At 55.5% G+C, this 16,232-nt stretch overlaps 1 protein-coding gene across 1 annotated transcript in view; it reads right to left on the bottom strand.

The window, feature by feature from the left end:
• The window catches only part of LOC142827862 (uncharacterized), a 41,750-nt gene extending 26,752 nt beyond the window's left edge, over positions 1–14,998 (bottom strand). The window contains exons 1-6 of the mRNA XM_075924033.1: positions 14,958–14,998; positions 13,789–13,867; positions 12,296–12,432; positions 10,942–11,079; positions 9,370–9,484; positions 8,361–8,415 (exon numbers count right to left, since the gene is read on the bottom strand). Of these exons, the coding sequence (XP_075780148.1) occupies positions 8,361–8,415; positions 9,370–9,484; positions 10,942–11,079; positions 12,296–12,432; positions 13,789–13,855 (512 nt within the window). The 5' untranslated portion in view covers positions 13,856–13,867; positions 14,958–14,998. The remainder of the gene's footprint in view (positions 1–8,360; positions 8,416–9,369; positions 9,485–10,941; positions 11,080–12,295; positions 12,433–13,788; positions 13,868–14,957) is intronic.
• Between the last annotated feature and the right edge of the window lie 1,234 nt (positions 14,999–16,232).

Below are 16,232 nucleotides of genomic sequence, written 5' to 3'. Positions count from 1 at the left end.
ATCCAGGCAGCAGCTGGAGCTCATGGAGGAGGGAAATGCAGAGGGAGCCGCTGCCAACTGGGCTGGGAAAAGGGCCACAGCTGGATCCTCGGGGGTGTTCTCCAGGCCACTTTGGGGGGAGGAAAAAGACTCCACCCACCCACCTACTCACCCCCCTCGCAGGGCTCTAGCTAGTCCCTCTGTCTCGCGGTGTCCTTATCCAGTTCCGTCTGTCCGCCCGTCCCTCCTGTGATGTTTAGCTTGTGGTCTGAGAAAGCGAAAACCCGGCAGGGGCAGCCTGGCCTCTGGGGGTTGACTCCTTCCCATTTTTAAATCCCCTTAGTCTGAACTCGTGGAATGAGGTGTAACAGTTAACTCAAGCTAAGGACTTAGTTCCAGTTAACGTTTGACTGCCGCTGTAGCTGCGGGCATTTAGTTCGGACTAAGGGGATTTAAAAATGGTGCCTGGACAGGAAGATGCAAATAAAGCCTGGGATATTTAAACCCCGGGTTTCATTTGCAACTTCAAATGCCTCCATTAGCCTCCCTAGTTCGAACTAGGGGCTAGTGTAGGCATACCCCCTGGCAGGTAGGAACCTAAACCTCCCTTGCTGTAGTTTAACCCTATTGCTTCTTGTCCTGTCATCAGAGGCCACAGAGATGTATCCCCCCCTCCTCCCTGTAACACCCTTTTAGATACCTGAAAACTACTGTCATGTCCCCTCTCCGTCTTCTCTTTTCCAAACTAAACAAGCCCAAATCCTTCAGCTTGCCTCCTAGCTCATGTTTTCTAGATTTTTAATAATTTTTGTTACTCTTCTCTGGACCTTCTCCAATTTCTCCACATCGTTCTTGAAATGCAGAACCCAAAACTGGACACAAGACTCCAACTGAGGCTTAATCAGCACAGAGTAGAGTGGAAGAATGACTTCTCGTGTCTGGCTCACAACACTCCCAAGCACAGCTTAGTTTATGATGCAGACAAGAAGCAAAACCTAATAGCAAACATTGCAGTAAATCCATGTCCTGAGATAGACTAAATTTCCATAGAAGCCATGGTCTCTTCCAGCCTTAACACGGGGGTCTGCATTTATGAGCGTACCCGAGACATATCTACCAACAGCACAAGCCATTCCTACCGCTAATCAGGAAGGGCAGCTGGGAATGTGAGACAGAAGGATACAGAGTTTATAAGCCAAACATACAGAACTTAGAGCCTTCATTATACTTGTTATATTCTTATACAAACCCTAAAATCCTACATTTTGCAGTTGTTCCTTCCTAAGTGGAGCGCTCTGCATTTGTCCGTATTGAATGTCATCCCATTTACCTCAGACCATTTCTCCGCTTTGTCCAAATCATTCGGAATTTTATTCCTGTCCCCCAAAGCACTTGCCACCGCTCCCTGCTTGGTCTGCTCCACAGAGGTTAGAAGTGAGTCTCTACGCCATGATCTCATCCACTGATAAAGATGTTGAACAGCGCTGGTCCCAACATGGATCCCTGAAGAACCCCACAGAGTGCACTGAGCAACCTGTAGGATAACAGCCCTTCTGCCCCAGAAGGGGGCAGCCCTCTGGGGATCTCTGGGACCCAGCCCCTAGTCCCTGCACCCCAGTTTCCCAGGTACTAAGCAGAACTCCAGAAATACTGTATGAATGTAAATGGCGTAATTGGGCTAACACGACTCACTGCTGCTCCTTATTAAGGAATTATCATTCACTCTCTCACCTGGTACTAGGACAAATGTGAACAATATTTTAACCTTTGATTAGAAATACAGAAACAAACAAACTACAAATGATAGAGCACGTCTTAGGAATGTGCATTTCTGAAACATCAGCCCTGTAGAATAGCCTCCCCTTAGTAGCTTTCCCCACCTTTTATTTCAGAAAGTGAAGAAAGCTACGAGGGGGGAGCTGTCCTAGATTTGATTTCAACCAATAGGGAGGAACGGGTTGAGAATTTGAAAGTGGAAGGCAGCTTGGGTGAAAGTGATCGTGGAATCCTAGAGTTCATGATTCTAAGGATGAGTAGGAGGGAGAACAGCAACATGGACACAATGGATTTCAGGAAGGCAGATTTTAGTAAGCTCAGGTGACGTCTAGACTACAGGCTTTTGTCGACAGAAGTTTTGTCAACAGATACTGTCGACAAAACTTCTGTCGACAAAGAGCGTCTACACTACATTCAGTTCTGGCGACAAAGCAAGCTGCTTTGTCGACATGGTAGTGTAGACGCAAAGGACAGTTTACATGCAATAACACCTTCTGTCGACAGAAACTCTGTCGACAGAAGGTGTTATGCCTCGTAAAATGAGGTTTACCAGCGTCGACAAAACTGCTGAGTTCTGTCGACGTTATGTCGACAGAACTCAGTGGTAGCGTGGACGCAGGTATAGTTTTGTCGACAAAAGTCCACTTTTGTCGACAAAACTCTGTAGTCTAGACACACCCTGTATTCGAACTAGGTAAACCTCATTCTACGAGGACTAACGCCTAGTTCAAATTAAGTAGTTTGAATTAAGGGCTGTGTAGCCACTTAATTCGAACTAGTGGGAGGCTAGCCCTCCCCAGCTTGCCCTGGTGAAGACTCTGGGCCAAACCAGGGAAACTTTTTTGCCCCCCTCCCGGCCGCGGAGCCCTTAAAGGGGCACGGGCTGGCTACAGTGTTTGTGCCAGTTGCAAGCCTACCGGCACCCAGCCAGCAGACCCTGCACCTGGCACGGCACGAGCCAGCCACTCACTGCCACCCAGCCCTCCGCCTGTTCCCGGGACCAGGATGGTGGCTCCCAGGAGCCTGCCCGGGGCCGCAAGAGGTGGGCGCCTGCCTGGTCTAGTGCAGAGATCGTGGACCTCATCAAGGTATATGGGGAGTCCTCCAACGCCCATGACCTCCGCACTACGCAGAGGAACGTGGCCATCTACAGCCGCATGGCTGCCAGCCTGGCCACCAAAGGCCACTTGAGAACACAGGAGCAGGTTTGCATGAAAATCAAGTTGGTCCAGTGAGACCCCCGACCCTGAACCCTGAGCTTAGAATGGCCGTCCTGGGTCAGACCAAAGGTCCATCTAGCTCAGTAGCCTGTCTGCCGACAGCAGCCACCACCAGGTACCTCGGAGGGGATGGACCGAAGACAATGACCAAGCCATTTGTCTCCTGCCATCCCTCTCCAGCCTTCCACAAACTGAGGCCAGGGACACCGTTCCTACCCCCTGGCTAATAGCATTCCATGGACCCAACCTCCATGAATTTATCTAACTTCTCTTTAAACTCTATTATAGTTCTAGCCTTCACAGCCTCCTGTGGCAAGGAGTTCCACAGGTTGACTATTTGCTTTGTGAAGAAGAACTTTCTTTTATTAGTTTGAAGCCTGCTACCCTTTCATTTTATTTGGTGTTCCTCTATTATGGGAACTAATGAAGAACTTTTCTTTATGCACCCTCTCCACACCACTCATGATTTTATAGACCTCTATCATATCCCCCCTCCATCTCCTCTTTTCTAAAATGAAAAGTCTCAGTCTCTTTAGCCACTCTTCATATGGGACCCGTTCCAAACCCCTAATCATTTTAGTTGCCCTTTGCAATTATTCATGCAATTGCAAAAAAAAAATGGCATATATTTGATATAAAGTTAATATGCATTTTGTGATTTTATTTGGAAATAAATAAATAAAACCCAAAACATTAACAAAACCTTCACTGCCCCAGAGCCAGGCACTCCCATATCCCTGTTCTCACCCAATCCCCTCCGCTCCCCCAGAGCACCCTCCCCCCCCCCCCGCTGTAACCCAACACTCCCTCCCTCCCCCAGACCCAGACCCAGATCCAGACCCAGACCCAGACACTCCCAGGCCCTCCCCCCATACCTAATGTGTGGGTCCCGGAGCCAGTGTCACCACCGCTGCACGTTTCTTCCTCAGGCTCTGGGGAGGCGTGAGTACAGCAGCCAGCTGTGAGCAGGCACTTGATGCCTGTGCAGAGCAGCCCAGCCAGCCGTGATCTGCACTCGGCCACGTGTTCCGAGTGGCCAGCCGGCCACACTTTATTCTTTTATCAAACGTAGTGGCAGGCCACAAAAAATTTTGATTGGGCCACATGCAGCTCGCCGGAAGCCTGTTTGACATGCCCGATGTAGATGGGATCATGAGCTTTTGTGAGCACGACCCACTTCCACCCACCAATGCTCATGATCCCATCTACATAAGGGGTGGGCAATCATTTTTGCCTGAGTCACCACGTAAGGGGCGTGGCCTAAACAGGAAGGGGTGGGGCTACCCAGATGTGATTGGTCTGGGGTGGGGGAGCCCCTTTGCCCCCTCCTTCCCACTAGGCACCATGTCTCTGGTAGGGCAGGAGGAGTCTTCGGGAGCTCCCCCACCCCCAGGCCAATCAGGGCTGGAGGGCAGGGGAGCGCGGGAAGCCTCCGCCTGCCTTGCGAGGAGTACGTGGTGCTTGGAAGCACTGGGTGCTGCTCGCAGGGTGGGGGCAGAGCCGAGAAAGTGTCACGTGCTCCCCCACCCCCATGTCCTTAATGGCCCTGGGGGCGGGGGAGCAGTAGGGCCTCTGTGGACCGGATCCACCCCATGGAGGCCTTTTTGCCCACCCCTGATCTACATGTTTGTTAGTCTTTAAAGTACTACTAGACTGGTTTGTTGGTTTTTAACTTCTTCCTCTTACAGATTAATTCGGCTACCCCTCTGAAGCTTATAAAAAAGTTCCTATACTCTACCATTCCTTTTGGCCTCCCTGTGTCCCTTCTCCTTTGGTAAGTTGGGCAGGCAGGAGTTTTGGTAAAAATGCATCAGACGCGGACCCAGCGCCCGCTCGACCTCAGCTGGTGCTGGGTAATCAGAGCCCCGACTCTAAAGGAGTTGGCATTACTGAAGTGATAGATCGCCCCACGTTTAGTTGCCGATTTTCCATCTCCCAGACCTAGCCGAGACTTGGGATTAACGTGGCTTTCTCAACTAAAAGTCTTCTGCCTGTTGGGATGTTGGGATTGTGAACACCTGGCGAGGCAGTCTGCTCAAGATGAAGTTGGCCTTGAGTCTTGACATCGATGGCTTCAGTTGAATGGCTTGTGGGAAATTTGGAAGAGCAGCTCAAACCTCTCTCCTTTACTGAGCATAGAATCTCATGGCAGCCTGAAGGAAAAAGTCCTCATGGCAGACAGAAAGCCACACTTGCAGGGTATCCTCAGCCTTAGGCTACTTATTGCTTCAAGTTCCTTCAAGAAAGCGAGGGTGATTCTTGTGTTGTGTCTTAGTTCTATTTAAAAGTTTTTCGGAGTGTTATTTTAACAGGTAAGTTAATCTCTTAGGCTATGTCTAGACTGCAGGCTTCTTTTGAAAGAGGTTCTTTCGAAAGATCGCGTCTAGACTGCAGGCGGATCTTTTGAAAGAGCAATCCACTTTTTCGAAAGAGAGCACCCAGCGAGTCTGGATGCTCTCTTTCGAGGAAGCCCTATTTACATTGAAGAACGCCTTCTTTCGAAAGAGGAACTTTCGAAAGAAGGCGTTCTTCCTCGTGAAACGAGGTTTACCGCCATCGAAAGAAAAGCCGCGTTCTTTCGAAATAATTTCGAAAGAACGCGGCTTGAGTCTGGACGCAGGGGAAGTTTTTTCGGGAAAAGGATACTTTTCCCGAAAAAACCCCTGAGTCTGGACACAGCCTTAGGGTATGTCTACACTAGCCCCCTAGTTCGAGCTAGGGAGGCTAATGTAGGCATTCGAAGTTGCAAACGAAGCCCGGGGTTTAAATATCCCGGGCTTTATTTGCATCTTCCCGTCCGGGCGCCATTTTTAAATCCCCTTAGTCTGAAGTAATTGCCTGCAGCTACACGCGGCAGTCAAACGTTAACTCGAACTAAATCCTTAGTTCGAGTTAACTGTTACACCTCATTCCTCCTTGCAGGAGGAATAACAGGTAGTTCGAATTGGGAGCTTTAATTCGAACTACCGGGTCCCTGCCGCATGTAGCCGCGGGCAGTTAGTCCGGACTAGTGGCATTTAAAAATGGCGACCAGACGGGAAGATGCAAATAAAGCCCGGGATACTTAAATCCTGGGCTTCATTTGCAACTTCGAATGCCTCCATTAGCCTGCCTACTTCGAACTAGGGAGGCTAATGAGGGTGACCGAAATTGCTAATGAAGCGTGGGATTTAAATATCCCGCGCTTGATTAGCATATTCCCGGCCAGTCGCCATTTTGGAAACTGACTTGCCCAAAAGGCAGCAGAGAAGCTGGATTCCGAGATAAACCCTTAATTCGAATTAACTGTTACTCCTCGTGGATATTTAAATCCCACGCTTCATTAGCAATTTTGGTCGCCCTCATTAGCCTCCCTAGTTTGAACTAGGGGGCTAGTGTAGATGTACCCTTACGTTCATAACTCTCATGTAGTTTTTCGCTGTGCAATAATGTGAAAAACCATTAGATTAAATAGGTAAGTAAATGGGCAGTTAGGAAGTATTACAGATTGCTTACAATAGATGTATTCAGTATCTTGTTAGTCTTTAAAGTGCTACATAACTTTTTTTCTTTTTGTTTTACCAAGATCAGACTAACACGGCTCCCTCTCTATTACCATAAATTTGATATGCTCATAATATTTTTTACTTTTTTTTCATTAAAGCAATGTGTTACTCATTTGCTATAACAGTGGTTTTAAATGCTTCAATGAAATATAGTGATGAAGTATGTATTTAGGGTGTATAACATTCATTTCTCTCGTGTTTTATAAAACTTACATATTTAAGAATTTGACATTTTTTATGTAAAAGACATGAACCTAATGAGAATGGGATATGAACAAATTAAAGAGAAAAAATTATTTACCAGAATGCAAACCACAAAACGTTATAATTTCTATGTATGTAGTTAGTAAAATAAGTAATTCATTAAACAATAAATATCCTAAGAGGTGGATTATTTACAGTGGTGTAGTGAGGAAGGTGGGGGGAAGGGAAGTGGCCCCTGGGTGCCACACTAGTGAGGTGTCAGTATAGTCCCCTTACACTCCCCCTGTCATCCCTTTGCTCACCTGCTCCTTCTCTGCCCGCTGCCACCGGCTGGAGTTACCTCCTCTCCGCCTCTCTGCCCCCAGCCCGCCCCCCCATCTCTGCCAGGGTCTGTCTACACTACAAAGTTAATTCGAACTAACAGACGTTCGTTCGAATTAACTAATTTGAATTAAATTAGTTCGAATTAATGCTGTAGTGTAGAAATACCCCCAGAGGGTTAGTGCGTGCGGGACCCAGCCCCAAACTGGAGGGGGCCGGATAAGATGGAGTACAAGCTCTCCCCACTCCTTCCAGGGTCGGGCTCAGCTGTGCGCCAGGTTCAGGGCCCCACCATTTGGTAGGGGGAAAGGAGGGTGCCAATTTTGTCTTCGCCCCCGGGCGCGTAACACCCTCGCTATGCCTCTGTTGAGCCTGGAATACCGGCACCTTTTTTCCTACAATATGTGTGTGTGTGTATGAATATGTATATCTATGTGTGTGTGTGTATATGTGTGAAAAATAAAGCTGCCCTACAATAACACGGTTGGTTACCCACAGATTTCCCTGGGACGGCTACTTTTTACTTCTGGATACGTGAGTACAATGGAGATGTGATACTTTTGTACTTTTACTCGAGTAGTTCTCCAGAAGGATACTTTGACTGTTACTGAGTGATGTTTGTTTCACAGCAGCAGAACTTTTACTCGAGTGACTTTTTTGGGGACTTTTCCCACCAGTGACTGTGACCCCAGACTCCTTCCCACAAATCCTCTCTATTCCTCCGCTTGAAATTCAGCTTAAAGGGTGAACTGTGCAGATCTGTGTGGCCAGGGACAGGACTTCTGACTCGGCTACCAGAGAGATCTCACGAAGCAACAGTCCATGGGGATGCGGTATCCAGCGGGCGCAGTTGTTGGGGGCTGACATGGATCCGCTCTCAGCCCGGGGCCGTATCATGCCTCCATTAGTGCTCTGGGTGGAGACCCAGTCCTGCCCCTAAGCCTAGGCCCAACCTGCCTCCCTCAGGGGTCCCCTCCCTCCCCTCGAGTGGGGCCACGTATGGGGCAGAGGAGACACACACAGACCTGCATGCTCAGGAGAGTTTATTGCTGTAGCGGCTGCAGCCGTGGAGGGGGAGAGAGGGAGGGAGCAGGGGTGTAGCTAGTACAGAGACACTGGGGGGGGGGAGGTAGTTTGCAGCTGGGAACCTGAGAGTCAGTCCCTCAGGGTGGGACAGGACTGGCCCCTGATGCAGAAAAGCAGCCGAAAGTCTGGGACGTTGCCTGATTGTGCCCGAGGGGCCCGGTTCTTTGCAGCCCAGGCGCTGAGCTCCCCATCAGGCGCAGGCGAGTGGCCCCCTCGCTAGAATCTGTACTTGCAAAGGTAGGGCCTTTTCATATCACAGAAAACATCGTTCCATTTCTTATAACCTAGAAGGCAAGACAGAAATCAGTGGGATGGGGGAAGGGCAAGTGGGTGGTGCCTGCCCTGGCAGTGCCCCCTCCCCCGATGGCATCGTGCGGAGAGACGACCCCACGACAGTGTCACCCACTCCCAGCCTCTGACAAAGTTTTTCTTATTGTCCAGCCCGAGCGTCTCTTGCTGCAATTCAAACCCTTTGCTTCTTGTCCTGCCACCAGAGGTTACTGGGGACAAGTTTTCTCCCTGCTCCTTGCAACCCCCTTTAGGTATTTGGAAGCTGCTCTCCTGCCCCCTCTCCGTCTTCTCCTCTCCACAAGGAACAAACCCCATTTTGTCAACCTTCCCTCCCAGCTCATGTGTCCGAGAAGGTTCATCAGTTTCATTGCTCTGGACCTTCTCCAGTTTGTCCATATTTTCCCTGCAATGTGGTGCCAGAACTGGACACACTATTCCAGCTGAGGCCAATTTGGGGCAGAGCAGAGCAGAAGAATCGCTTCTCGGGTCTGGCTCCCAACACTCCGGTTCATGCCGCCCAGAAGGAGGTTTTCTGTTTTTGGCAGCCGTGTGGCACTTGTTGATGTGAAGTGATGGGATTAGAACAGCCCCTCTCCCGGACGGGTGAGCCGTGGCCAGAAAGGGGTTAAACAATCCCAGGCCAAACGGCTGGGAGTGAACTTGTCCGGGCGTGTGGGAGCAGTTGGCCAGTGACAAGTAGGACCGGCCAGGGCTGGGAGGCACATGGACAGTGAATTAGAGGGAAGACTAGTTGGATGTGGCTACTTGGACCTTAGAGATGCTACCATGGAAACAGACATTTCCTGTGTCACAGAGATCAGCTGGGGGAGCCGGGGGAGAGGCAGGGAGACGGGACAGGAGGCCAGGCCCTAAGTGGGCTCTGTGGTGTGCACAGGGGCTGACGGGGCTCCTTTCTGGGTGCAGGTGTGTTTGAGACTCTGCCTTACCAGTGGAAGTCCACAGCTCGACACAGTACTCCCTGCCTCCACTGTTGTTTGGTTCCCCGACATTCCAAGCATTGTAGCAATAGACGGAGCCATCTGTCCACACCCAGGTCTTGTCCTGCGGAGCCAGGGGAGAAAGGTTGTGGGGAGCCGGGCAGAAGAGACCCTGGTGATGCTGCACCGTAGACACACCAAACCCGCATACAGCAGGGCCCTGCTCAGCCCGGGGCGAGGGCGGGGGAAGGGTCAGCCCAGAGACACGGACGTCACAGTAACGCTCAGCCCCTCAACTTTCCCTTCTGCCCCCCAAGCCCTTCGCCGACGGACCAAATCCCCGCACCAAGCTGCAGTCACTCGGGGGGGCCAGTCACCAGGGGCCAGGGCCTGCCGGTGGGGGCAGGGGGCTTCCTGTGCTGGTCTCAGCCGGTGGGAGCAAAATCGACGTGTGTCTGTGATGGAGACGCTGGGGGTCGGGGGAGGGGACTCGGGGCCGTTTCCCTCTCGAGGGCTCAGCGCCAGCCTGGCCCCAAGGCAGCAGGACCGGGAGCTCCGGACACTCAGAGCAGGGGACAAGGGGCCGGTCACTTTAGGGGCCTGGCTCTGGCCTGGCCTCGGCTCTCGGGGGACTGGCTGGGTTTGGGGGGCACAGAACTAGCTCCATGCAGGGCCGGGGGAGGGGGAGCTGGATGGCTGAGCAGGCTGGAGAACGGCTCACAGCGCCTCCCCCTCCCGCATGGGGCCCGGCCCAGCCTCTGCTCTGGGGCAGGGAGCCAAGGCCCGAGTCTGCGGGAGCTGCCCAGGAGCCCCCCACTGGCCCAGCACCACGCTGAGCAGGGGTGGGAAACGGATGGAGCAGAGCTCGGATGCCGGTCGATGTGGTTACACAGGGGAACTGTGGGGGGGCTGCCGGCCAGATCCCAGGCTGGCTCAGTGCCCCCCCCCCCCAGAGGTTCTTGCCTGAGCTCCTTCCTGGCTGGTGATGGGTCCCCCTGCCTCTCCCTGCCCGGTGGAGCTGGGGCTCCCCTACAGAGAACCAGGCCAGGGCGGGAACCCCCAGGCCGAGGGAGCGACCAGCAGTCGGGGGTGTTCCGAGGCTCAAGTCTTGGGCAGGGAAAAGTGGCTGGAAAACGTGGGGTGGGGATGGGACACAGGCTGTGGGAGGGAGGGAGAGGGCTCGGCACAGTGTGTGGGCTAGGAGGGGGAAGGGTGGGGGCTACTGGGCACAGTGGGGGGGCTTGGTAGGGGCTGGGAGGGGGAAGGGAGACGGGGCAGTAGTTGAGGAGGCAGGTGCAGGTCAAAGGTCAGCCTGAGGTTGGGGGGACCAGGTCTAGGCTGTGTTTGGGGGGCAGAAGCCAGAGGGGAGGGGGAGGTTACAGTAGGATGGGGATGGAAAGGGAGCAGGGGGCAGGGGAGACAGGGGCAGTGCAGAGGGGACACACTGGTGCCCGTGAGTGGGGGAGGGAGACCCTGGTAGCCACAAGAAGGGATTGTGGGGTTTGGGATGTGCCCAGCCCCTGGGAGCCAGAGCCGTGGGGCGGGGCAGCTGCCAGAGGCCAAGCCGGGCCGGGCGCTCACCTTGTTGGGGTCGTGGAGTCCGATCCAGACATGATTCTTGGGGGTCGACTTGGTGACGTAGTCGGCCACTACGTCCCTTTCTGCGTCACTGAGGATTGAGGCCAGATGGGCGCCCGGGTGGTGACGCTGACACTGCACCTGCAGCAGGGACATGGGTCAGGCCTGTCACTCTGGGGGAGGATGCTCATTGCCCCAGGGGTTGCCAGGGAGCTGGTTTTCTACTGGAGAATCTGGTTTTTTTGGGCTCTGTCTGGTAAAAAAATTCAGAAAATACCAGACCTGTGCAATGTGCAATGTCCGGTATTTCCTGGCTTTCTGGCTGCGTGCCCAGAAGCCTGGCGGGGGCGAGGGGAGGGGCTGGGAGGTGGGGGCTGATTGGCGCTGGGGGCCCTGATTGCGTGTAAGGGGAGGAGGGGCAGCCCAGTCCGTGCTCCTGCGCGCTGGTGAAGCGCCTGGGGGAGCCGCAGCCGGACTGACTCACGCTTCGCTGGACCGTGCGGGGGACGAGACCGCCCAGGGATCTGCACTGCCCGGGTCAGTCCTGCTCCCCGCTGGACGATTTGTGCCCGCCCCGTCCCCTCGGGGCCGGCCGGTTGGGTCTCCCCCACGTCTCCTCCCAACCTTCCCCAGCCAACCCCGCTGTGCCCAAACCCCGCCCCCACCAGCTCTACCTCCTGCCAGCCGGTTGATCTTCCCCGGCCAGCCCCACTGCGCCCCCCACCAGCGCTGCATCCGGCAGCCTGTTCTCTCCTCCTCCTCCTGAGCTCCCCCGGCCAGCCCCACTCCTGCTGGCCACCCCCCCCCGATACTCCCCGACCAGCCCCACTCCCCCCGACCCGCTGACCCCACCGACCAGCTCTGCTTCCCATCAGCCGCCTCCCCCGATCTCACCCAGCCAGCCCCTGACTCCGTCCCCCCAAGACCAGCTCTGCTCCCCATAGGCCGCCTCTCCCCTCATCTCCTCCGGCCAGCCCCCAACCCCTCCCCACCAGCTCTGCTTCCCAGTCCCTCTTCTTCTTCCTGCCCCCCCCTTCCTCCTGGCCAGCACCGCTCCCCTCCCAGCCGCCCTCCCCCGCCATGGTGTGTGTCTGATATTTTTTTAAGCCTACCTGGTAACCCTACATTGCCCTGGTGTGGGACCTTGCCCCTCCAGGCTGCAGTGGGGCAGGGGCCGATGAGAGGAGAGAGAGTCCCCTCTCGGAGCCTGATCCTGAGCCCCATGGCCGGGCCCCAAACAATTCATCTCGGCCCCCCCACCTCTTCAACCCCCACTCCCAGAACCAGCCACCAGACCCCTTCAGCTCCTGCCCACTAACCTGCCCCGCCCCATGGATCCTGCAGAAGAGCCTCCTACCTCAGCCGCTGACCAGGTCACCTGCTCAGGGAAGAATTTAAAGCAGTGGTCTCTGTAGCGGAACCAGCCACGGCGACAGGCTGCAGCTTTTATCCCCGATCCAGGCCAGAGAGAGCGCTCACGTCGGGGAGAGGCTGCTGTGGAGGGGGGAGAGGGCGCGGAGCTGTCAGTACCCGCCCGTCCAGCTTCTCCAGACTTCCAAAAACGCTGTCAAACTTCACCCTTTCCAAAATGGCCCCTCTCTCCTGTTGCTTTCAGCAGGGCTGAAACCCCTCAGCTAAAAGAGCTGCCTCCCCTCGCCCCCATTCCCTGTGGCAGTGAGGCTGCGCTACCGACAATGACCGGTGTCCCCTCCCCCAGGGGACATGCCCTGGGGTATCATCAAGGAATATGGCCACCTCCTGTCTTCTGTGCCAGGGCGCTGGGGAGGTCGACACAAAGGGGAAGCAAGGCGGTGGAGTCAGAGTAAACAGGGACTGTGGGGTGAGGGTGGGGAGCACTGGGTGTCAGGGCGACACTGGTGGGGCAGGGAGCAGAAGGGAAGTTGGGGCACAGGGGTACAGCACAGGCTGAAGGGACCCCACGTGCTCGTTTGCCAACCTAGGGACGGGGCTTGAAACTAGGTTGAAAAGAGGCAGGTGGCAAAATCCCAGAGGTGACCTTAACAGAGGGTACGTGTGGGGTGGGAAACAGAAAACTGCAAAAGCTGGAGAAGGGGAGGAGGGGAAGGAGGGAGCAACAGGAGGGAGAACCGTGCGGGAACGGCCTCTCAGACGTCTGCACACCAATGCAAGGAGGAGCTCCCTAAAAAGAGGGGGAAACTGTGACAGCAGTGATGCCAACTCCCACAGGAGGTATTTCCAGGAGAAACTATAGAAATATTCACAGAAATATCCTATCAATAGAAAGCAGAGGAGCCGGTCGGAATGGGGGGACTCCAGTTTCCCGGCTCTTGGTTGGGAAAACGTGAACATTTCACAATGTCCTTGGGCCGTATGAGGAGCGAAGGGGAAGAAGGTCCGAGGGGAACAGTCACCTCAGGGTTAATTCTGACTCACAAGGAGAAATTGGTTGTGGATCTGAGGTTTTAAGGCAGCGAGGAGAAAGTGCCCCTGAACGCACAGAAGGAGGGAAGGGAAGGAGTGAGCATTGGCAGCAACAGCAATGGCATTGAACGAGGTTTATTTAATAAGCTCAGAACTGGCCGGTGAGGGCTCATGGGAGGAAAGTCGAGGAGAAAAGGGAGTTCCTCAGAGCTGGCCGTGTCTCCAAGAGACGATATTAAAGGTGCAACGGCGCATTCTCCCCACGCAGGGGCTGAGCTCTGGCCGTGGTCTGGATCGATGGGTCGGGTGGGGCAGGATCTCGGGGGACCCAGCTCTGGTGGCTGCTCCCCCACGGTGGGGCTGGGCCCCTGAGTGAAATGACTTCACGTCCCATGGGGGCAAACAGAGCCTGGGGTGTCCAGGCCGAGGGGCCGGGCAGGGACTCACCTTCCAGCGAGGGGTTAAAGATCAGGCAGCCGAGGAGGCAGAGGCTGAAGAAGGCAACTGGGCCCATTGTCTCGCTTCCCTGGGGAGAAAACACACAAGGGGGATGGGCGGGGGAGCCTGACACCCCCCTGGAAAAACTCCACCCCCCCCATGGGGCATTTCCCGGTGAGAGGTTCTGGGTGGGGCTGTGCGCTAAGGAGCCTGGCCAGGCTGAAGGGCCCCAGGGGATCCCAGCCCCCAGCCTCGGGGTCCCTGCTCAGAGCCCGTCTCCCTGGCTCCAAAGGGCCCTTTGGTTCTCCCCCTCGCTGAGCCGCGCCCCAGGGACAGAACCGGACACCCAGCAGGGAGCCGGGTCCCAGCTCCGCAGGGCCTGGGCTCTGCAAGCCGCACGGCCAGGGACCCCCACACCAGGGCTGCAGGGGGGACCCCAGAGGGCAGCAGGGAGGCCGGGATCACTCAGGGGCCCCAGGAACCGGATCCTCAGCACAGTGATTCTCAGAAGGGGCATTTGCCATCCCCCGCTGCCCCTCCCCCAGTGCTGGGCTGGCAGGGCCCCACGCAGCCCCCCCCATGGGACCGGGAGGGGGGAGCAGGCGGCGGGAGGGAGGAGTTTGGAAGGGCCCCAGGGCCAGGCGGGGGGCCGGTCTGTGTGCACATGGCTGGAATGGCAGCAGCAGGGGCAGCCCCTCGGCCACAGTCCTCTGGCCAGAGAGCGGGGTGAGTGCCGGGAGCACAGAGCCTCTTGTCTCCACCCAGCGCCCGGGGCACCAAACACCCACTGACCCCCCCCCCCCCCCCCGGGGCCTTTTCCCCCTCACAGGTGTGTGAACCACACTCATTTCCCCCCATGGACCCTGAGTGTCTGGGAAGCCGACACCATGTGTGTGTGTGGGGAAGGAGAGCGGAGGGGGGATAGTTGCTGCGCCCCGGGGAGGGGCTGGATCCCCCTGGCACCGTGACGGGGAGAAGGGCCCAATGGGGGAGCCGCCCTGCGGAGTGCTGGTCCAGCAGGGACTGGGCACGGGGCCAGGGGCTGGGCCTCGCTGTTCACGGGAAGCAGTGAGACCCAGAGGGGTTCCTGGCACACACAAGGCACCAGCCCAGCAATGGCCCCACTGCCACCAGCCACCAGTGCAGGGGGGAGACGCGGGAGGGAGCCGGGGACTCACCTGATTGTTGCTGGGGAGCTGCTCTGGTGCCGGGTCGGTCCAAGTGCAGCCTGAAGGGGCACTGGCCCTGCCTGGGCATTTATAGACCAGTCGGGGAGGGGCCGAGAGGGGAGCAGTTATCAATAGTGAACATGTAAATCTGTGAAGATGGCAGATACAGTCACGTCCTGCCTACACAAGCAGAGATAAGAGGAGCCACAATCCACCCGCCAACTGGGCTGTGGCCAGGCGGACGTGCTTGTCAGGGCTCAGCCAAGAGAAACAGTGAAAGCTGGTCCTCCTATCTCCCCCTGACAGTGTTGAGATACATGGGGCAGTGCTATTGGGGTGACTGGGGTCAGACCCCAGTGGGGACTATCTGGTCAGACCTATTGGGGTTACTTGCATCAGACCCCAGGGGGTACAGTACAGCATGGGGAATGGTAGTTACTGGCCATTACTGATACTTCCTGGCGCTTTGAAAGGGGAGGAGGGGCACAGGCCTGCAGGGCAGCAGAGGTCACAGAACACTGAGCAGAGGGCTCAGGCAGGCATTGTGGGATACTGGCAGAAACCAATTCTCCCCACGAAACAAACAGCGGACGCCACACTGGCTCTCCGTCGACAATAAAGGGAGTGGAAAAGAAAAAAATTCTCTCGTAGGGTGGAAGTATTTTGTCGCCAAAACCGGCCATTTCCCCAACAGCAATCGAATCGCAGTGCGAACGGTCCCCCTGTTTTGTTGCTGAAGGCAGGTTTGGGTGACAAAATTTGGTAGTGGAGACCAGGCCTAGGGGTTTGGCTGGACGGCAGGCCCAAGGGTGTGTAGCTCAGGAAAATATAACCAGGCCTGCTGTTGCTTCTATGGAAGAACAGAAATAAGCAGTGAAGATGCAGTGGCCCAGAGCCTGCCTAAGGTTGCCAACTTTCTACTCACACGCAACCAAGCTACCATGCCCCCCCCCAGTGAGGCTCTGCAAACCCTTACCTCCGTCCCCCACCCTCCCACGCACCCCTCCAGTGAGGCTCTGCAAATGGCCTAGCTCGTTTCGAGCGCGTTTCGAAATAGAGCGCTATTCCGAATCGTCCCTTCCTCCTCATGGAACGAGGCTTACAGGGACGTCGGAATAGCGCACCAGTTACTTCGGAGGGTATTTCCCAATACCGGGCGCTGTTAAGACGCAGAATACGCTCTCTGGGGGTTCGGGAAGTATCCCGAAATAGCGCCGCAGTGCAGACGTCCCCTCAGTGACTCCAACCGGCCTGGAGCTCGCGCCACCGCTGCCACAGTCTGAG

Source organism: Pelodiscus sinensis, chromosome 1 (assembly GCF_049634645.1).
Source record: "Pelodiscus sinensis isolate JC-2024 chromosome 1, ASM4963464v1, whole genome shotgun sequence".
Taxonomy (NCBI): domain Eukaryota; kingdom Metazoa; phylum Chordata; order Testudines; family Trionychidae; genus Pelodiscus; species Pelodiscus sinensis.
Note: the sequence above shows the minus strand (reverse complement) of the source record. Positions and strands in the feature narration are given on the sequence as shown.